At 35.8% G+C, this 22,708-nt stretch overlaps 2 protein-coding genes and 1 pseudogene across 4 annotated transcripts; 2 read left to right on the top strand and 1 right to left on the bottom strand.

Moving 5' to 3' along the window:
- Positions 1-381: 381 nt before the first annotated feature.
- On the top strand, positions 382-3,106 carry LOC125202803 (germacrene A synthase-like). Its single transcript, XM_048101276.1, has 7 exons — positions 382-483; positions 806-1,079; positions 1,159-1,531; positions 1,609-1,827; positions 2,151-2,289; positions 2,407-2,652; positions 2,777-3,106. The coding sequence occupies exons 1-7, from the start codon at positions 382-384 to the stop codon at positions 3,071-3,073; spliced, it is 1,650 nt and encodes a 549-aa protein (XP_047957233.1). The 3' UTR covers positions 3,074-3,106.
- Positions 3,107-3,339: 233 nt separating this feature from the next.
- On the bottom strand, positions 3,340-5,834 carry LOC125202197 (germacrene A synthase-like). 3 transcript variants are annotated; one of them, XM_048100558.1, is made up of 7 exons: positions 5,709-5,834; positions 5,342-5,615; positions 4,890-5,265; positions 4,599-4,817; positions 4,231-4,369; positions 3,887-4,132; positions 3,340-3,816 (listed from the first exon to the last, which is right to left on the bottom strand). In XM_048100558.1, exons 1-7 carry the CDS (start codon positions 5,787-5,789, stop codon positions 3,517-3,519), a joined length of 1,635 nt encoding a protein of 544 aa, XP_047956515.1. In that variant the 5' UTR covers positions 5,790-5,834; the 3' UTR covers positions 3,340-3,516. The 3 variants fall into 3 exon arrangements, with proteins under 3 accessions (XP_047956515.1, XP_047956516.1, XP_047956517.1); XM_048100559.1 differs by having other exon boundaries at positions 4,890-5,262; XM_048100560.1 differs by having other exon boundaries at positions 3,708-3,816; positions 3,919-4,132.
- Positions 5,835-14,683: 8,849 nt separating this feature from the next.
- On the top strand, positions 14,684-18,247 carry LOC125201945 (annotated as a pseudogene).
- Positions 18,248-22,708: the final 4,461 nt, after the last annotated feature.

Here is a 22,708-nt window from a genome sequence, read left to right as displayed (position 1 = left end):
CCGCCAACCATAAATATGCATTCTTGACACACAAGCTGTTCTTGCATGTAAGTCCTATATCAAGTACTCAATATATTAATATACTTACTATTTATGTATTTTATAAATTATCGAGGTATTAATTCTTGTCAACCACGCTGTCCTAATTGTAAGTCCTATGTCTGTTTAAACATTAATTTTGGCTTAACGTAACAAACACACAAGACAACTACACGGCGGCCGTCATAATTTATGTTTTATGATCCAATAATTAATACTTCAAATAGTCGTTTTGTTTGATCCTATGCCTATATATACATGGATTAATCTTGTTCAACACTTGAACCACAACACAACTTGCGTCTCTAGCTTCTTATTTTGCTGTTCTAGATTTGTAAATTAATGGCGGCTCTAAACTCCAACAGTTTCTATCATCGCCCTGAGTCCAAGTTCCCACCTAGCTTGTGGGGTGATCACTTCATTAATCACATTTCTGACTCAAAGGTATATATCTATATCATGGGTAGTGATAAAATGCAAATCTAAATATCATACAAACTCCAAACTATAATCTGGACCATCAGAAAATGTGAATAGATGACAAAATAATAGCAACAAAAAATGTCAACACAGCATCAACCGTTGACACTGTTTTGACATTTTTTGTTGCTATTATTTTATCATCTATTGACATTTTCTAACGCTCCTGAGCATAGTTTGGAGTTTGTACAATATTTAGAGTTTGCATTTAATTACATATGGTACTATATGTCTACGCTTTCATTTTGTTATTTTTATAACAAAGATTGAATTCCATGCATTATAGGTTTTAGAAAAATATTCAAAGACCATTGAAGTACTGAAAAATGATGTTCGAAGTCTGCTAACTGCTCCAGAAACTAAAATAATAGACACCATGAATCTGATCAACACACTCGAACGCCTAGGCGTTTCGTATCATTTTGAGAATGAGATCGAAGAGAAACTGCAACAATTTTTCGATCTCAATACGAATTATCACGATGATAAAGCGTATGATTTGTACACTGTTGCTCTCCATTTTCGATTATTCAGGCAGCACGGCTACCCTATATCATCTGGTATATATATGTATTTATTATGTATATATTGTACTATAAATAATAAACTAGGCCTAATTTACTTTTTTTTTTGAAGCAGAAATATTTGGAAAATGGACTGATGCGGATGGGAAATTCAAAGGGAGCCTTAAAAGCGACGCAAAGGGTATGCTGAGTTTATATGAAGCTTCGTATCTTAGAACACGGGGAGAAACCATTCTAGACGAGGCGCTTTCTTTTACTACTGCCACATTAAAATCAATGGGGCCAAACCTCGGATCGCCACTGAAGAAGCAAGTTGAGCGTGCCCTCGTGCAGCCCTTGCACTGGGGGATTCCTAGACTTGAAGCACGAAGTTACATCGACACGTACGAAGAAGAAGAGCACAAAAACGACACCCTAATCAAGTTTGCCAAATTAGACTATAACCTCTTGCAGATGCTGCACAAAGAGGAGCTCCAGCAAGTCTCAAGGTAGCATAATTTTAAACCAAAAAAGGTCAATATATGTGTAGTGTAGTGCTAATACTAACTGCTATACATATATATAGGTGGTGGAAAGAATTAGGGCTTATGTCGAAACTTCCTTATGCAAGAGATAGGATGGTGGAGTGTTACTTTTGGGCTTTGGGAGTGTACTATGAGCCACAATATTCTCGTGCCCGCGTCGTTCTTTCCAAGAGTGTTGCTATAGCATCAGTAATAGACGACACATATGATGCTTATGGTACAATTGAGGAACTTGAGGTTTTCACCGAGGCAATACAAAGGTAAAATCCAAGACCATTCCATCTCCATTCGAGTTCTTATTAGGAATAAGCATTCCTCCCCTAAACCTCTTAGTTCCACCATCAAATTTTGGCTCTCACACTCTCTCAACTAATATCGCTTCCATTCCTTGTGTCTATCAAACAATTGAATCATCAAAGTTTTGTCATTCATCCTTTTTACATCCATACACTTTCTAATTTCTATCACCATCCCACTTCACTCTCATTCCACTTCATGCTTCTCCAAGGTTTGTTATTCTTTTCTATATTCATCCATTTACTACTTTTGATGCATTTCACCAACTTATTTGCTTGCTTATAAGGTGGGATTTTGGAGAACTCTCTCGACTCCCTGACTACATGAGACCTCTCTATAAAGCTATCTTGAAACTCTACATTCAATTCGAGGAAGAATTAGCTAAGGAGGGACGATCCTATGCAACATACTATGCCATAGAAGGAGTATGATTTGTATTATATATAAAGATATTCTTATTACTATTACTATTAGTAGTATTACTATTATAAGAGTTTGTATTCTAACCAAATTTGATTTGATTTGATATGATCCATATATAGCTAAAGGAATTGGTGAGGTACTACTTTGAGGAGGCGAAGTGGTTCTTAGAGGGTAACTTGCCATCATTTGAGGAATACCTAAAGCTTGGTCTCATTACGAGCACCTTCGGTTATCTGGTCCCCTCTTCTTTTATGGGAATAGGATCTGCTCGAAAGGAAGACTTCGAGTGGCTGAGTAAGAAGCCTAAAGTATTTGTGGCCGCACTCACAATAGGCCGCTTACTTGATGACATTGGTTCATATGAGGTACGCATATACTACCGATATCTATTGCAACAGCTTCATCATATACATACGTATATTTATCTTGATATTAATCAACTACTTTTTCAGTAAGAGAATAATTTTGAATACTATTTGTGGTATTTAGTTTGAGATGGATAGAGGACAACTTGCAATTGGGGTTGAAAGCTACATGAAAGAATATGGTGTGACAAAAGAAGAGGCGATGACCAAATTTATCGAATTATCCACGAACGCATGGACAGAGACCAATGAGGAGATGTTAAGGCCTTCTTGTTACAAATCTAGGGTTCTTCTTACGCGTATCCTCAATTTTGATCGGGTAACAGACGTTACATACAAAAACAATGAAGATGGATACACTCAACCCAAAGGTTTGAAGCCTCATATCATTGCATTGTTGGTTAATGCATTTGAGGCGTAGTCATTTCGAATCATATATAATCAAAATAGTTGTATTACCATATATAATATGGTATGAAATTCTATTGTGTTGTATGTTTCTTATGGCAATAAAAGAAATATATACTTATTTTAGATGTCTGAATGTCTTTTAAACCCATGGATATTATGTAATTAAGTCAAATTGTCAGAAAAATAGTGAAATTGTACACACGAAGAATCATCGAAGTGGTCAAATTTACAAGCAAAGGAAATTTGAGAGGGGCACTGTACTTAATTGGTGGCTTTTGGAAAATCTTTACTATTTTATAGTAGTATTTTTATTGCCAACAGATTGAAAGGAAGTAGGACCATACATCAAAGTCTCTCTACAACAATGTAAAGATAGAATAACAATAACAAAATAGAATTACATACCAAATACATGGTACAACTATTTTGAGTACTATATATGATTCGACTTGGCTAAACATCAAATGCATCGACCAGCATGCCAACAATATGAGGCTTCAAAACCTTTTCCGGTTGAGTGTATCCATCTTCTTTGTCTTTGTAAGCAACATAAGTTACGCGGTTCAAATTTAGGATATGCATAAGAAGATCCCTAGATTTATAACAAGACGGCCTTAGCATCTCCTCGTTGTTATCTATCCATGCATTCGTACATAATTCCATAAATTTGGCCATCGCCTCTTCTTTTGTCACATCATTATCTTTCATGTAGCTTTCAATCCCAATAGCCAGTTGACCTCTCTTCGTCTCAAACTAAACACCGCAAATAGTATTCAAAAACTCCCTGATTGAAAAAGTATATATATGTGTGTATATGCGTTACCTCATAAGAACCTATGTCATCAAGTAAGCGACCTATTATGAGTGTGGAAACAAGTATTTTAGGCTTCTCGCTTAGCCACTCGAAGTCTTCCTTTCGAGTAGATCCTATTCCCATAAAAGAAGCAGGGACCAGATAATCGTAGGTGCTCGTAATTTGACCAAGCTTTAGGTATTCCTCAAATGATGGCAAGTTACCCTCTAACAACCACTTCGCCTCTTCAAAGTAGCCTCTTGCCAATTCCTTTAGCTATGGATCATATCATATCAAAGTTGGTAAGAACACACATTTTCATAATAGTAATAGTAATAAAAAAAAAAGTTTCTTATAGCACGAATCATATATACTCTCTCTATGGCGTAGTATGATGCGTAGGATCTTCCTTCCTTAGCCAATTCTTCCTCGTATGGATTGTAGAGTTCCAAGATAGCTTTATAAATAGGTCTCATGTACTCGGGGAGTTGAGAGATTTCTCCATAATCCCACCTTATAAGCAAGCAATTAATTATAAACAAGGGGAAATTAATGGAATGAAATTAGCAAAGAATTGAATATTAGAAAAATAAATAAATAAATAAATAAATAAAGAGTGAAGGTGGGAAATGACTGAATGTAGACAACCATGGGTTAGTTGAGGAAAGAATGATTATCCCTAATTTGGTAAAAATGGTAATTCCAAATGAAATGACGATACAAGCATGTTCTTCGATTTTACCTTTCTATTGCCTTGGTGAAAACCTCAAGTTCCTCAATCGTGCCATAAGCATCGTACGTGTCATCCAACACAGATGCGATCGCAATGCTCTTGGCAAGAGTTGCACGGGCACGAGAATATTGTGGCTCTGGGTGCATTGCCATAGCCCAAAAGAAACACTCCACCATCCTATCTCTTGTATAAGGAAGTTTCGACATAAGCCCTAATTCTCTCCACCACCTATACATAGCAATCAATATTATTTCTAGTTAGTATCAACACCACAAATCTATTGGTTCGAAATTATGTTACCTAGAAACCTGCTGGAGCTCCTCTTTGTGCTGCATTTGCAAAAGGTTATAGTCTGATTTGGCAAACTTGATTAGGGTTTCATTTTTGTGCTCTTCTTCTTCATACACCGCGATGTAACTTCGTGCTTCAATTCTAGGAGTCCCGAAGTGCAAGGGCTGCATGAGGGCACGCTCAACTTGCTTCTTAAGTGGCGATCCGAGGTTTGGCACCATGGATTTGAGAGTGGCCGTAGTAAAAGCAAGCGCGTCTTCTAGTATGGCTTCTCCACGTGTTCGAAGATATGAAGCTTCGTACAAACTCAGCAAACCCTTCGTGTCACTCTTAATACTCTCTTTGAAATTCCCCTTCTCATCCATCCATTTAGCAAATATTTCTGCTTCAAAACAATCATATTAGTATTATTTATAGCCAAATTAAATCAAGAAGGGTATATTTAATACACTAATATTTACCAGTAGATATACGGTGTCCGTGCTGCCTGAACAATCGAAAATGGAGAGCAACGGTGTACAAATCATAGACTTCATCATCGTCATAATTAGTATTGAGATGGAAAAATTGTTGCAATTTTTCTTCGATCTCATTTTCAAAGTGATACGAAACGCCAAGGCGCTCGAGTGTGTTGATCAGATTCATGGTGTCTATCATTTTAGTTTGTGGAGCTGTTAGCAGATTTCTCACTTCATTTTTCATCACTTCAACTGAGTTGGAGTATTTTTCTAAGACCTACAATTGATACCAAATTAATTATAAATGAATCTATAATAAGTATACAAGTAAAGTGAAAATTAAAGTTGTAGATATTATACATTCACATACCTTGGAGTCAGAAATGTAATTGATGAACTGATCACCCCACAAGCTGGGGGGAAAGTTGTACTCGGGACGATGAGCCGCCATTTATGTATGTCTGCAAATCCGAAACAAGAAGACAAGAGGTTTGTAAGTGTAGTTCTTAAACATGAAGCCATTGCCCATGTATATATATAGGCAGAGAAGAGTTCATTTCTCTGTTTGTGATAAGTACTTTTTATTCGCATTGTTGCAAGCAAAGGGTAATTGTGTGCATCGTATCCATATAGACTAGTGATATAAATCTAAAAGTACTGCAACATTATGTCATTAACCAATTTATTGTACTAGATAAACAATTATAACACTTTTTGAAATTAATAGTAATTCTTAAATAAAAAGGATAAATAACTGCTTTGATTTCATTGACTAAACAAATCATTTAGTTATTGACTACATAATCAAAAATATTAGCTACATGGACCATTAAAATAATTTGAGATTTGGAGAAAAATTATTAAAATTAAGTATACATCATTGTCAATTTTGTTTATATACATAGACAACGAAACTAAAAAAATTACAAGAGAAAACATGATCAAACTAAATAAAACCAATAGTTTGGAGACTTCTCAGGGTTTTATCAGATGAAGATATGATATAGATCCTAATCGATCATAATAATCGTACCTAGACAAACATAATAGAATCTTGGATAATTATATATAGGTCAGAGCAAACATATTTTTAGTGTATTAGGATTTGAATGTATATCTTTATGAGAAATAGATTGAGCTTTAAAAAGCAAAAATATCAAAAATCTCGTTGGACCAAGTCATCGGACTGCTAGCTAGGTTGGTTCAGACCAACTTAGCGGTCCACTGGAGTTGGACTCTCGGGCAAATTTCGTAAAATAGTTACTTTCTCTATCAGACTCCGATTATTGCTAAATCATGATTGTGTGTTTTAATCCAATGGATTATAATTGAGCTTGATAATACACTTAAGGCGTAGTGTGCTTATAATATGACATTAGTGCTGGGGATATTTGCTAGTATTATTTGGATACATAATTTAACTGATCGGACCCATTTGAATTTTGAACAATGAATCAATAGCTTCGTCGATTCATTACCGGTCAACTTTATAAAAGACCGATTTTGATAATCATATTGCAGAAACACGTGAATAAACAATTTCATGGTCAGCATTTGAAAAGATTGACTGTGATAATCTTATTGCGTAACACGTGAATATACAATTTCATTGTCAAGATTGATTTTGAGAATCCTATTAAGTAGACATATGAATAAACAATTTCAGAAATAGGATTACTCATCCTCTCACCCTCTCATAAAAATAGGGACATTTGAGACTATACAAGAATTAATGTATAATTAGTAAAGTAAGAAAAAATGAGGAGACATATAATTAAAATAGTATTAGTGGATAGTAGAACTCACGTTATTATTAGTGTTAAATGATCCTAGTGGTACAAGTTATAAATAAATTGATATACTATATAATAATTAATGATTGAGGAAATTTTTCCAAAATAAAAATTAACTATTTTTATGGGACGAAAAAAAAAAAAAAAAGAAAATGTCCATATTTTTATAAAGTGTTACGGAGTAGTATATATATTATTGTGACTCTGACTCATGAAAGAAAATGTAGGCGATTTTTATTTTGGGAACCAAGATTTGTGGAGTAATTTATGGCATCAGAAATCATTTTCAGAATCGATTTCTTCTTATTATTATTCTTCTATTACCACTCATATGGCAGAATAATAAATTATTTCTGATGCCAAAAATTATTTGATAAATGTTGGTTCCCCAAAAAAGAACTGCTGCATTTTTCGGTTGGACACGGAACTCAACTAGATAAACAATTGTTAAAAGATAGATTTTGAAAATCTTATGGAATTGACATGCAAATAAACAATTTCATTATCAAAATTGATTTTGAAAACTCTTATTGACGCGTGGATTAAAAAAATATATGATTGCATATTATGTTATTGTCGTCTGTCCCGTATAGACCTAATAAATTAAATAATGACTTATTTAAGGTCAATAATTTTAAATTAGCCACTAGCTTTAGCTTATCAATAATTGAAACTGCGATGATATAATCTTGTTTATATTTTTCATAGCCATACACTATCTAGCTGCCTCAATTCAAATATTTGAACATCTAAAACTTCCTTTTAAATCAGAAAACCTAGATCTCTCTTTAACCACTATTTTTGTAACATCCCGAATTTTCGAACCCTAATTTTAGAGCTCTAGAATTTTTATTTATGACGTGGAAGACGAGAATTAATTGATGGATGAATTTATTGCATGAGTTTCTTTGACCGAGTCGAGTTTAGGGTTGCGTTGGAAGTTTGAAAAGTCAAACTTGTTGATTATATGATGTGGCATGTGATTAATTAAATTATGAGGTGAATTAATTGTTTAAGGGTGAGTGAGAATATTAGGGAAAATTTCCATAAATACTAGCCACCTAATCCTTGAGATTTTCGAACCCCTTCACTCTTTGGAGAGGGAATTCTATTTTTCCGGATTTAATTTAATTCTTGGGATATTTATCCAAATTAAATCCAAAATCCAATTTATTCCTTATTTCTATGAGAAAATTGACACCCCCTTATTTATTGGTGATTTTTGAAAATCACTCATGTTGGGAAGGAAGTATTATTTTGCTTGTTTAATTGATTCCTTATTTGATTTCCTTTCATACCTAGAATTTAAATATTCTATCAAATCTTTCCATACCTCAAGAGATCTTGTCATATCTTATTTTAGTTAGTGCTAAAAATCCATGCCTTATTTAAAAGGCATAGAACACGCCTATTTCCAATCTCTAGTTGGGAGAATTCTTATTTTTATTTTGCTCCGTGATATTTTATTCCACTCCGTAAAATAAACAAACGAAATCTTGGCTAATTAGAAGCCATAGATTTCGAAAATTTCATGCCTTGACACCCTAGTTCATTTTGTTATTTCTTCTTCCCTACTCCACAATATTTTATTGTGTAGAATCAAATCTTACCAAATATTCTATTTTATTTACCTAAAGATCTTATTGAACTCTATAAATAAGAAGCCAAAAACCTAACCCTAGCCATCACAATTTTCGCCCCCTACCCCAAATTTTCGTCCCCTCCCTCTCTCCACTCTTTCTCAATTTTCTTCTACTTTACTCCATTAATCCTTCATCCTTTGAGAAGAATTAGAGTTTGAGCCTCAAGATTTTTGATGAACCAAGTCTTTACTTCGTTTCTACCGTTCATTTTTCTCAAAAAGGTATTCTCATATTAATCTTCTTCTTTCTAGTCGATTCCTCTTCTTTCTAACCGATTAATCGGTATTCTTGAACCCTCGTGCATCTTGTTTGAGTGAAAGTGGGATAAAGGGGATATGGAAATATGTATGCATGTGTGTGTGTGTGCGTGTTGTGTGTGTGTGTGTGTTGGAAAAATACTCGTGTGTGACATATGTTGGTTAGATCTAGAGTTGAGATGCGAATGGAACTTATGTGATGAACATTCTAGAGTTGAGATGCGAATGGAACTTATGTGATGAACATGGCCTTGATTGATGACGTTAAGATAAATCGATGGAAAAAGGGAAAGCGTTGAGACATGCATGAGTTAGGAGTTTGTGTTGGATCTGATTTGTGGTATATGCCTATGTGATTAAAAGGTGAAACCTCGGTTGCGAAGCAGGATAACAAAGGAAAGAACATACTTGAAATCTAAGCAGTCGAGGTGGGCTTTATTCTTAAACTCTTTTATGTGCAAATTTATGAATGTGGAGAAATAAGGGTGGTTTAACTGTTATGACATGCCTATGTCTGTTTTGTTGTGATATTGTGCGTCTGATGCCCAGTTTGAGAGTTCGCTCCATTGGGCTATAGGGCTATGGATATGTTTAAATGAATTCGGGTCTGAGTAGGGCCGCAAATCCTACCAGGCTGTGTACACGGTGGGATCGGGAGCCGTCCTTGCTAGTCGGCCGGTCTCGTGGGCGAAAAGTGTGGCCACACTTTTGTCGCACCATGGAAATGATGTGATTGTGGAAATTGATGAGAAAAGTAGGGAGTTGTTTGACTGGCCAGTCTATGGAAAATAATTTTGTGATACTCGTGATATTCTCTCTTAACTGCTTAAAACTCGAGTTCACTATGGTAAGGGTGGCATAACTTATAAAATATTTTGGCAACGAGTTCACTGAGTATTTCAAAATACTCAGCCCTGCATGTGTTTTCCTTATGTGCAGGTTGAACGACGACGAGCAGTGGCGGGTGTTGAGCATATTAATTAATTCAGATGGGTGTTTTTAACTTCAAGCGTAGTTGTGTCTTCATACATAGCTGCACTTTCTCTTGGTCGTTTCCGCTGAGTTTTTGATACACTTTAGTATTGTTTTGGATACTTTGCACTTATTCCTTTCGATTTAGAAGCTTTAGACTTCTTGTGGTTTTCTTGGAAATTATGCTAAACTCTTGAGATTTTTGGTCGTAATTTATGGTACCTTTCTTTTACTTATTAAAGCTTCTAGGTTAAACCGTTGATTTATTACTCTGGTAGTTCCTTTAAGTACTTTGACCGAAACTCTTTAAACGAAATCCTAGCCTATGTTTATTTCTTTTAAGTCCGTTTTGGTAGCAGTCGCCGCGTTTATTGTACCCTAGGGAGGCGGGCTGTTACAGTTGGTATCAGAGCCTCAGTTCTTTCCACTCTGGACCTAAGAGTCTTTTTAAAACTTTTTCTTTCTCTTCTTGTAACCCTTTACTAATGTGCTAAATATGGAAGGCTCAACACCGCAACTCGTCCCGTTCAACCGCGAAGAAAGAGGTACAAAATATTACTGTGACTTATGTTGGAAACTTTTTGTTCTTGAAAATTTTGGTGGAAAATGTCTTTTGTTTTGAACATAGAAAGCATGCCATAAGTGTTGGAAATGTTGTGAACTTGTGAATTGTGAAATGCGAATGTGATTACGTGAGATTATGTTGCAATGGTTGCGATGCTTAGACCTGGACTTCTTGGAACCTAGTATGCCTTAGTTGTACGATCACAACGCTTATACCAACAATAGAAACGTGGAATGACTAGGATAAGGCAATTAGTGTATATGGAACTCGACGAATCGTGAGAGGAAACGCGCGAATAGCTGCCTTAAGAACGAGAACGCCCGACGATACTATCTTCGTACCGCCATCTTTTGCTTTTACACATGTCTATCCTTTTCCGCAGCACCACTTGGAACCATACACACTTGTTATTCTCTTCCACCCTTTGTGGCGGTGCTGACTTTTTCTTTTCCTCTTTATATAGATGGTTCAACCCTATCACGCCCTTATGCGTCGCCGTTACGCTATGAATAGGAACTTTCCGGTGGAGCGCTATAGAGAGCTGGAATGGGACGGAAAACAGTTCCTCCTGAACTTCGTCACCGATTTCTACGGTCACTGGCTGGACGCTTACGCGTATGGAACCACCCATCACGCGGGGATCATGAGACTTATCCATATGCTACCTTCTCCTTGGAGCGAGCGGACAGCCCAAGCCGCAGTGTCTTACACTTGGTTCAACCCACCCAAGTACACGCCTCGAGGAGACTTCGTCAGCTTAATAGGAGTCCTACTTCCGGCCATGTCAGCTGCAGCCGACGGACCACCACTCCATCCACCAACGCAAAGGTACTCGCCAGGAGCAGCGCGACGAATGAAGTATCGCGATGACGAGGAGCCGCACGTTGCTCGCGTTCCCCGAAGGAGGACACTTAGGATGCGCACTTCGGCCCCTCTAAGGATCAGAAGGGAGGTCGAAGAGATGCTCACCTCAATTCCTTCGCTCCTAAGCGACGAGAAGAAAGACGAGGAGACGGGACCATCCGAGAAGGGAGAGAGCTCAAACGCAGAGAGTATCGGAGAGTCGGAAGAACCGAGAGAGGATGAGGGTGGAGATGATTAGTGACCAAATAGTGATTTTTGTTTTCCTTTCCCCATGTTTTGAGAATTCTAAGACCTTTTTTTACTTTACCTTTCCTTTCGCTTTTACTTTACTCCTTTTCATTCGTTGTACTAAGACCTATTGGCCACGTTTTGAGAATTAATGGGGAATTTGCACCTTTTTATTATCTTATCTTGCAAGGAGTTATCTCTACTCTTTTTTACCTCATTATGTAAATATACTTTCCCGCTCTAATTTTCTTCCAAGCATCTTTCACCGTATAGGGCAACTTTATTACGCCTGTCTTGCGAAACTGTTTTTCCTACAATGCTATTGTGTGGTCATTCCTTGGACCTTACTTGTGGAAATAATCAAACCTTTCTTTCAAATATGTATCACATCACTATTTTTGGGTTTGAATAAGTACGCTAACGACTCGAGTGAAAATGAATCAGAATGCCGCCTAGACACAACGTAAGGCACGAGGAACCCACTTCCCAGGCTTCGGAAGAAGAAAACGTGACACAACCACCGCCGCCGCCACCACCACCTCAACGAGTAGATAGGGAAGTCGTAAAGCTGTTTTTAGACCAAAAGCCTCCTACCTTCGACGGAATGGGTGAACCAGCGAAGGCTAAAACTTGGGTACGCGCTTTGGAACGCATCTTCAAGACTTTGGTGTGCAACGACGAGGAGAAGATGATTTGCGTGACGAACCAACTGACCGGGTCCGTCGACTTTTGGTGGGATACCAAGCTGAAGACCATGCCCCAAGAACGTGTGGACGGGATGACGTGGGAAGACTTCAAGACCGAGGTTTACGACAAGTACATACCCAAGAGCTACCGCAAAGCGAAGGCAGCCGAGTTTCACAACCTCACCTAGGGACGTCTGTCCGTAACCGAATACGACCGCGCGCTCTATAACATGACTCGCTACAATCCGTTGTTCTACAAACAAACAAGAATGAGGACCACAAAGTATCTTGGAGAGACGTGGCAATGAGATGAATTGTGAAGAAGAAAGATTAAGGATTTCTATTATGATTAAGTTCTGTAATTAGTTTGTACAATAGATTAGGAATGGATTCTAGATCCTTCTTAGTCTAGCTATATATATCGTTTGTATGAACATTACATTGCAGGTAATGAAACAGTAGAATCCTCAGTTTGATAATTATGGCATTCTCTAGCATAACTTTCTTCTTTATGAATTCTCTTGTTTCCTTTCAATCAGAAGCTTCTGGCTCCTTGTGGCGGTCGTCAGGCGTGTCTTTGTCTGCCGCTGAGCGGCGGAGGCCGCCGGAAGTGTTGCGGCGGTCACCGGACGCTACCTGAAACTCCAGTTTCCAACTTTCGCGTTTTGACTCCAATTTTTAGGCTCAAATATACACATTTCTCACAAAACATATCAACATATCAAAATAGATAAAATATGCAAATAATGGACATGTAATGTAACTTTGACATTAAAAACAGACCAAATAATGGCTTAAAATAGTGCAAAATCCGAGTGTATCACTAGGGCGTCGGCTAGTCATAGTGCTAGTCCACTATTGTGTAGTGGGATGTCCTAGTGATGTGGCAGTAGGGTGGGAAGTCTTAGTGACGTGGCAGAAGGTGTTTTTGGAAAGTCCCAGTGCTAGTCCGTTGGGAAGTACTTCATATTGTGGATGCTCTTATAAAACTAATATATATAAATGGGACTCATAGCCCACTAACTTATTCAACACACTTTTTTTTACATTTCTTAAAACTTGTACTCACACCAAATATAACTCCTATTGTGGACGGAAGTAGTACAATTTAACCAATTAATTTGCTTGCTTATAAGGTGGGATTTTGGAGAACTCTCTCGACTCCAAGAGTACATGAGACCTCTCTGTAAAGCTATCTTGGAACTCTACATTCAGTTCGAGGAAGAATTAGCCAAGGAAGGACGATCATATGCAGCATACTATGCCATAAAAGGAGTATGATTTATGTTATATATATAAGGAAATTCCTATTACTATGATAAGAGTGTGTATTCTTACCAAATTTGATTTGACTTGATTTGATTCGATTTGATATGATTCATATATAGTTAGGAGTAATGATAATCAACCAAAATTTGGACAACCAAATAAGGATATATTAGTAATTTTATGAACTCCATCTCTTTTAGTTGTTATAAGAGCAGCAAAGTAAATGCAATTACTATTAAACCGGACATTATAAACAAACCGGTTTTTTTTATATCAAACTAGAATTTGGTTGTCCAAATTTTGGTCACGCAGTTTTATCGTATAGCTAAAGGAGTTGGTACTATCTCCTTTGATTTATTTGATTTATTTGATTGATTTGATTTGATATGATTCATATACGAAGGTAGAGACAAATCCCTATGAAGTGGAATTCCACATGATCGGCAATAATGTACTAATAAAGGCATAAATAAACAAACTTTCTACCACGATGTACGAAGGTAGAGACAAAAAAAACCCTGTGAAGTGGACCTCCACTTGATCGGGCAATTCATAATAACTCTAAATTAATTTAATTAAACTTAATTTATAAATTTAATTACAAATTAAATATAAAAAGAGATTGGCGTCCGATGGACAACTTCACATTCACAAGTAACAATCTCATCCTCCCTCTGTCTCATGAAAATAGAAATTTTAAGGACGTTACAGATTTTATTGCAAAAAATGATAAAGTAGGAAAGATGTAGAAAGAAAAAATGAGTGAAGTATTAATACTGAAAAATTAGATCCACCTAGAAATGAGCTATTATTAATATGCATTCTTGACACCCAAACTGTAACATAACAACCACAATAGACAACTACATTTATATTTAGAAAGACAACTACATGTAGAAAGACAACTACATTTATATTTAGAAAGACAACTACATGTAGAAAGACAACAAGACGGCGTGCGGCCGTCATAATTTATATTTTATGATCCATTAATTAATACTCCAAATTTGCTTATTTATACATGGATTAATCTTGTTCAACACTTGAACTACATCACATTTTGCTTCTCTAAATTCTTATTTTGTTGTCCTAGATTTGTAAATGGCGGCTCTAAATTCCAAAAGTTTCTATCATCGCTCTGAGTCCAAGTTCTCACCTAGCTTGTGGGGTGATCAATTCATCAGTCATGTATCTGACTCCAAGGTAAGTACTTATATAATTTCACTTTTCCTAAACCAAGGTCAATTGTTGTGGACTCTAATGTTTCATATCAATTGTATAAGCCAACTAATTGAAGTAAGATTTAGTATTTTAAAGGACTTCTAATTGGTTTGTAACAAGTGATATAGTATAACAAGATTTCATGCATTTCCTTTTCCAAATTTTCTTTCAAGTAGATAATGTGATTGTCATTTATAATTACTATTTGGCATTGTAGGTCATAGAAAAATACTCCAAGAGAGTTGAAGTGATGAAAAGTGATGTTCGAAATCTGCTAACAGCTCCGGAAACCAAAATGGTAGACACTATGAATCTAATCGACACACTCGAGCGCCTAGGAATTTCGTATCATTTTGAGAATGAGATTGAAGACAAACTGCAACAATTTTTCGATCTCAATATGGATTATAACGATGATGAAGCCTATGATTTGTACACCGTTGCTCTCCACTTTCGATTGTTCAGGCAGCACGGCCACCCTATATCTACCGGTATATAATAATATGTATTTATGTGTATTATTATTATTATTATTATTATTATTATTATTATTATTATTATTATTATTATTATTATTATTATTGTTGTTGTTGTTGTTGTTGTATATACCTTTCTTGTTTTAGTTTGGCTATGCATAATAAATCTATGACTTTTCTGAAGCAGAAATTTTCCGTAAATGGACTGATGTGAAGGGGAAATTCAAAGAGAGCATTAAGAGCGACGCGAAGGGTATGCTAAGTTTGTATGAAGCTTCGTATCTTAGAACACGCGGAGAAACCATACTAGACGAAGCGCTTGCTTTTACTACAGCCACTCTAAAATCAATGGTACCAAACCTCGGATCTCCACTGAAGAAGCAAGTTGAACGTGCCCTAGTGCAGCCCTTGCATTTCGGGATTCCTAGACTCGAAGCACACAGTTACATCACTATGTATGAAGAAGAAGAGCACAGAAACGAAACCCTAATCAAGTTTGCCAAATTAGACTATAACCTATTGCAGATTCTGCACAGAGAGGAGCTCCAGCAAGTCTCAAGGTAACACATGTAATTTTCAACCAATAGATGTGTAGTATTAATACTAATTAGATATAATCTTGATTTCTATATATAGGTGGTGGAGAGAATTAGGGCTTATCTCCAAACTTTCTTATGCAAGAGATAGAATAGTGGAGTGTTTCTTTTGGGCTGTGGCAATGCACTATGAGCCTCAATACTCCCTTGCTCGTGTCTTTTTCGTCAAGAGCACTGCTATGATATCTATAATAGACGACACATTCGATGCTTATGGTACAATTGAGGAACTCGAGGTTTTCACCGAGGCAATACAAAGGTAAAATCTATGGATATTTTTGGTACTCTCTCGTCCCACCTAAAGTGAAACATTTTCTTCTTTATCTGCTCTCCTATTTTATTAACTTTATTATTTCACATGCTGTATTCTATTTTCCACTAATTCTCTAAACATTATTTTCTTAAATTTCATACACAAAAGAAACGTCTTGTATTCTATTTTCCACTAATTCTCTAAACATTATTTTCTTAAATTTCATACTCAAAAGAAATGTCTCACTTATGGTGAGACCGAGGGAGTATAATAGAATGACATGACCATTTCTACATATATTGTATTCATTAGTTGTTACGAAATTTTTGCATGATCGTCATTCTATTGGAATAATTATTTCCATATGTAATTAAATCAGGAATTGTCATTCATAAATCATATTCATAGAATTACATAGTCATTCCTTGTTTCCATGAATTATGCTTTCATTTTTTCCCTTTCATGATCCTTGTTCCTACCAACAAAGTAATTGATACGAGTATACTCGTATCGGAGAATGATGGCGAGAAATTGCCGGATAAAAGAGGTCTGTTTGCGGAAGGAATTCCGTTGAGCAACCGATGAACAAAGACTAGGAAAAGTAAAGTGCAGAAAAGTAAAATACAATAAAAGATAATTGTATTTCTTCAATGAATAACAAAGACTCATATTTATAAAACTCCCTAATAACCTAACGGATCAAGAAATATGAAAGATATGCTAAATCAATAATATATGAAATAATAGAGATATGAGAATATTATGTAGATATACTCGTATCAGTAATCCTCCCAGTTTTATCGTATTTTTCCTACATCCATTCCATTCATCATCCTTTCATTCTATTATACGATGCATGTCCTAAGAATTTCAAGTTGTGCAATATTGGCTTACAAGTTACAATTTAACCAACTTATTTGCTTTCTTGTAAGGTGGGATTTTGGAGAACTCTCTCGACTCCCAGAGTACATGAGACCTCTCTATAAAACTATCTTGGAACTCTACATTCAATTCGAGGAAGAATTAGCTAAGGAAGGACGATCTTATGCATCATACTATGCCATAGAAGGAGTAAGATGTGTTATATATAAGGAAATTCTTATCACTATTACAAGAGTGCGTATGCTAACCAGATTTTATTTGATATGATCCATATATAGCTAAAGGAATTGGTGAGGTACTACTTTGAGGAGGCGAAGTGGTTTATAAAAGGTAACTTGCCACCGTTTGAGGAATACCTAAAGCTTGGTCTCATTACAAGCACCTTGGGTTATCTGATCCCCTCTTGTTTTATGGGAATTGGATCTGCGCAAAAGGAAGATTTCGAGTGGCTAAGTAAGAAGCCTAAGATACTTGTCGCTGCATCCACAATAGGTCGCTTAGTTGATGACGTCGGTTCTTATGAGGTGCGTATATTGATAGACAGCACTATCTCTATCACATAGTAAATTGCACACTTTCCTCTTTAGTTTGTCCTACAAAAGATATTTCCATTTTTTTTCAGAAAAAACTTCTCTCTTATATTAATATACGCTACTTATTTTCAACTTTCACTAAACAATCAGAATAACATCTCCTAAATTCTCGTGTCATTATTGATTAACTACCATTCTAGTATTATTTTTAGTAATATTTTGTGTTGTGTTTAGGGTGAGATGGAGAGAGGTCAACTTGCTATTGGGGTTGAAAGCTACGTGAAAGAATATGGTGTAACAAAAGAAGTGGCGATGTCCAAGTTTATGGAATTGGCTATGAATGCATGGAAAGATACCAACAAGGAGATGTTGAGGCCGTCTTGTTATAAATCTAGGGATCTTCTACGGTTATCCTCAATTCTGAACGCTTAGTAGATGTTACTTACAAAGACAAAGAAGATGGTTACACTCATCCCGAAAAGGTTTTGAAGCCTCTTATTGTTGACATGTTTGTCGACGCATTTCAGGTTTAGTCTTTTTGAATTCAAATAATGAGTCGAGCATAATTATAAGCTTCATTTTGGGTTTTCTTTGTTGATTCTTTCCCGCAATGCATATAAAGCGTCTAGGTACTCAAGTACCAGTATTATAAATATGAGATTAATTGTGTATTCACTTTGACTTAAGAAAATACAAATCTCAATTTAGTTTTTATGTATCTATCATTCGCTTAATTTTAACTTAACAACCACACAATCGCAAACCATAACTGCATCTTGATCATGGTTTTCTGTTTTCTTTTGAGAATTTAGTCATGTCCTGACAACCATACTCTCGTCGTAAATCCCAACAAGTATTCAACGGCATGTCAATTACACTATGTAACACTGTCTGAATTTGCTTATTCGACGCGTTATCTTTGGGGAAAATAATAATTTATTAATTGATTGAATGAATGAATGAATACAATATCTCCTATTTATAATATTCTAATACTATTATACTAAATTATTGAATAAGAAAACAAAGATATGGAAAAGATATGGTGAAATAAAATATAACTAAATATTGAGATTTCCTAAGATATAGAGGATCGTATCAACTCCCTCACGGTTAAAATCCGCCTTGTCCTTAAGGTGGAAACCACAAAGCAACTACGATAGTTGAAAGCAAAAATTTTGGCGAGGTGTCTCCTCCTGGATCAAACTCACACCAAGCAGTTGAGCGTTTCCCTTCATCATCCCCATTAAATTTGCAAGCATTAGTGAAGACAACATGTTTGGCAAGCACGCATAGCTCGATGCGAAAGGTTTCTGCGGCGGCAAACAAGCACTTGATAACTCCTTCTAGTGGCAGCCCTTTCTCGCTCTCACGTAAATCCGATTTTTCCATCTGCATAGCAAGAAATCCATATTTTCGTTTGCTAAAACTGACACATATACAAGGATCGAATGCGCGCAAAATGATCATTTAGGTCATCCTAAATAAATCAATGTCTTCACATCCGTATCTTTGAAGAAATCATACACCAAGAGAAGCTCCTTCTCGCCTAGATGATCTTCCCCCAGAAGTCCCCCTATTGGACGTGCCACTTCAACATCTCCATAAAAAATCATCAATGCAAGACCAATGCAGTTGTCAAAACTCAGCGCTAAAACGTTAAGCTTGTCAACACGTCCACAAATTCCCAAATAGGCCGTGGAATTTCGAGGCGGGATCAATCATGCATCGATGGCAAGCAATGTCGGTTGATGAATCATTTTTGCAACATCACTATCATGCAAATCTCTATTTTTATCCAAATAATTCTCAATAACATCTTCGGATGTCACTCGGGCAACATCGAGAGATGCGACGGCCTTCTTCACTTCCTCAATGGAATCACTATTAGGGTCGTTTAGTAATATAAAGTCTATTAACGCAAGTGGTCGACGAATCGGGCATGGTAAAATTGAGCATTAATTATTTTTATTACTTCCTACGTCTAAATAAGCTACTAACATTTCTTTTATGGAATATCCCAAGATAAGTGAGTTATTTCTTTTTTTGGTATTCTCTCTCTTACTTTTTCTCTATACTTTATTAACTATATTACTTTATTTACTTTCCAATTTACTAACAAAACTCCATTTTTCTAAACACGTGCCAAAAAAATTTTACTCACTTATCTTTGGATGGAGGTAGTATATACTTTTCTTAAAATATTGTTTTATAGCTCCAAAGGTCCATAGATTTGTCCCCGACTTTAAAAAAATAATAGTAATAACCTTTTCTTAAAATATTGTTTTATAGCTCCAAAGGTCCATAGATTTGTCCCCGACTTTAAAAAAATAATAGTAATAACCTTTTCTTAAAATATTGTTTTATAGCTCCAAGGTCCATAGATTTATCCCAGACTTTAATGTTTGTTCAACTTACAACGCCGCCAACCATAAATATGCATTATGCCCTGGTTTTGTTTCCCTTTTTCAGAAATTATTCCGAGACTTTAATGTTTGTTCAAGTTACAACGCCGCCAACCATAAATATGCATATTTGCCCTGGTTTTGTTTCCTTTTTCAGAAATTATTCCCTCCATCCCTCGTTTAAAGAATCTCTTTGTCATTTTAATTTATCCACGATTTATAAAACTATTTACTTTATTTCATTTTTAATGTGTGAATCTCATATCTCACCAGCCTTTTACATTCACAATCCAACACAAAACTAATACTTTAAATGGGTCTCACATATGATAGGAATTAATATGAGATTAATTCCAATTTGAAGAAATTAAATGAAATAGCGTGACTTTGAGATAACTGGCGGTTTCTCCAAGAGGGAGAACCGACGGAGAGAATGATAAATATTAATTTAATTCATTCTGCTTAATAATAATAAAAGACTCCACACATATTTATAATATGTGTGGTAAAAAAGATCTCCTATAAACTAAGAGAGCTAATCAAAATCAAATCAAATCATAAATATACATAGAGAATATCAGCTCTCTTCCGAAATAAATAGAATATCAGGTCTCTATCAATTCCCCCACCATTGAAAACCACATTGTCCTCAAGGTGGTTTTCAACGGTGGAGAATTGATAAGGACCTTTGCCCTCAAGGTAGAAGTCAGAAAAATAATCATTCATCTCGTTGTCTCTGTTTGGATCTTCGTCTGCAAACAAAATTGTATCGTTTGGGACCGCAACGAGTGATGGAGAAACCGTCTTTGGACATGAGATCTCTTCCTCGACTTTAGTGACATAACCAATGATGACAACAATGATTTTTGGGCTATTGGTTTCCACCAAAACCATTGGCTCATCTATCTTTTGAGGCGATTTGTCATCATCTTTTTCCGTCTCTACGATGTCTGGATCAGACTTGACATTTGTTCTTGACTCATCGTCGTTTTTTGCAATAGTCTTGATGAAGGAACCAGATGTGGCCTCCTTTTTAGCCATGGCATCTTTTTTTGCTAAATATGCAACTGCTCTCATAATTTTGTTGAGAAGTTTATTCGTCTCGGTGAAATAAATTGCATCCTCATCAAAGTTATGATAAACAGTATCCAAAAATTCTTACCATGAGCAATCAGGATTCAAGCGTCGGTACTTGTGGAGCCATACGGATGCTAGATGATCAAAAAATAACCTCACAAAAAATAGACCGTCAGCATCAGAGAACAAGTGATAATCAAAATATTCATGAATATCCAAAATCAATCTCATGAGGTTAACACTAGAAAACCGAAGAGGAGAGTCTGGATGAGAGTTTAAAAGCAAGACGGACATGGTGGTAGAAAGTAAATCAATAGGAGGATGATAATCTAATGAAAGCACCAATTTGATGGGAATTAATATGAGATTAATTCCTATTTGAAGAAATTAAATGAAATAACGTGACTTTGAGAGAACTGGCGGTTTCTCCAAGAGAGAGAACCAATAGAGAGAATGATAAATATTAATTTATTTCATTCTGGTTAATAATAATAAAAGACACCACACATATTTATAATATGTGTGGTACAAAAAGATCTCCTATACAAAGAGAATATGAGCTCCCTTCCGAAATAAAATAGAATATCAGGTCCCTATCAACATACCATTCACTTTCTCTCTTTACTTTTCTTCACAAAGTCAAACAATTTCTTAAAAGTTATGTCGAGTCAAAATGGCTCTTTAAATGATGGGCGAAGGGAAGATGTAGGTATTAATTCTTGACAGCTCAACTTGCCCTCGTAATTCTTATACTCCCTCCGTCCCAGATAATTCGTCCCAGTTTTCCATTTCGGTCCGTCCCACATAATTTGTCTCATTTCACTTTTACCATTTTTGGTAGTGGACCTCATATTCCACTAACTCATTCCTACTCACATTTTATTATAAAGGTGGGACCCACATTCCACTAACTTTTTCAACCCACTTTTCATTACAATTCTTAAAACTCGTGTCTGATCAAAGTGACCCGAATTATTCGGGACGAAGGGAGTATATATCAAATTTTTAATGTAGGAGAACACTACAGGAACACCATGATTAGAGCGACAATCTACCACCATTAATTGCCATTCGATCTCTTAATTGGATGGATGGAATTATTTTGTATGATCAGAGTACGGTTTGCTTGTTTATGAAAAAAATATCGCTTTTAGGGGGTAATTTTGTCATTCTGCCTAAATTGCTTGAATGGATTTCGTATGTCAATTTGCTCTGTTACATTTTTTTATTGTTTGCTTCTGAATCGCAATTGCATATCATTGTCATAGACTCCTTATTTCATTAGTTGTTTTATTTTCATAGCTTAATAGGAATTTTGTATCTCATCTTTCTTACTTACATGTGTTTTGCTTCTTGGTCAGAAAGTGCATATCAATGTCATTGATTCCTTATTTGTCATTAGTGTTCTAAAAATAATCATAAATCTCATATTGCATGTCAATTTATAATTTATTATTTGTAAGTAACAAGTGTACTATTGACAAATTATCAATACATGTCTATTTGTGCTTGATGTGGTTTAATACTCAACATTGAATTCCTATTGTAATTTAGTACTCCCTTCATTCCATAGTAATGAAGCCAAAATTTTTCCGCACGGAGATTAAGAAAAATTGTGTTAGGTGAGTTAAGTAAAAAGAAAATAAAGTG

Source organism: Salvia hispanica, chromosome 1 (assembly GCF_023119035.1).
Source record: "Salvia hispanica cultivar TCC Black 2014 chromosome 1, UniMelb_Shisp_WGS_1.0, whole genome shotgun sequence".
Classification (NCBI taxonomy): domain Eukaryota; kingdom Viridiplantae; phylum Streptophyta; class Magnoliopsida; order Lamiales; family Lamiaceae; genus Salvia; species Salvia hispanica.
This window is presented reverse-complemented; position numbering and strand designations above follow the sequence as displayed.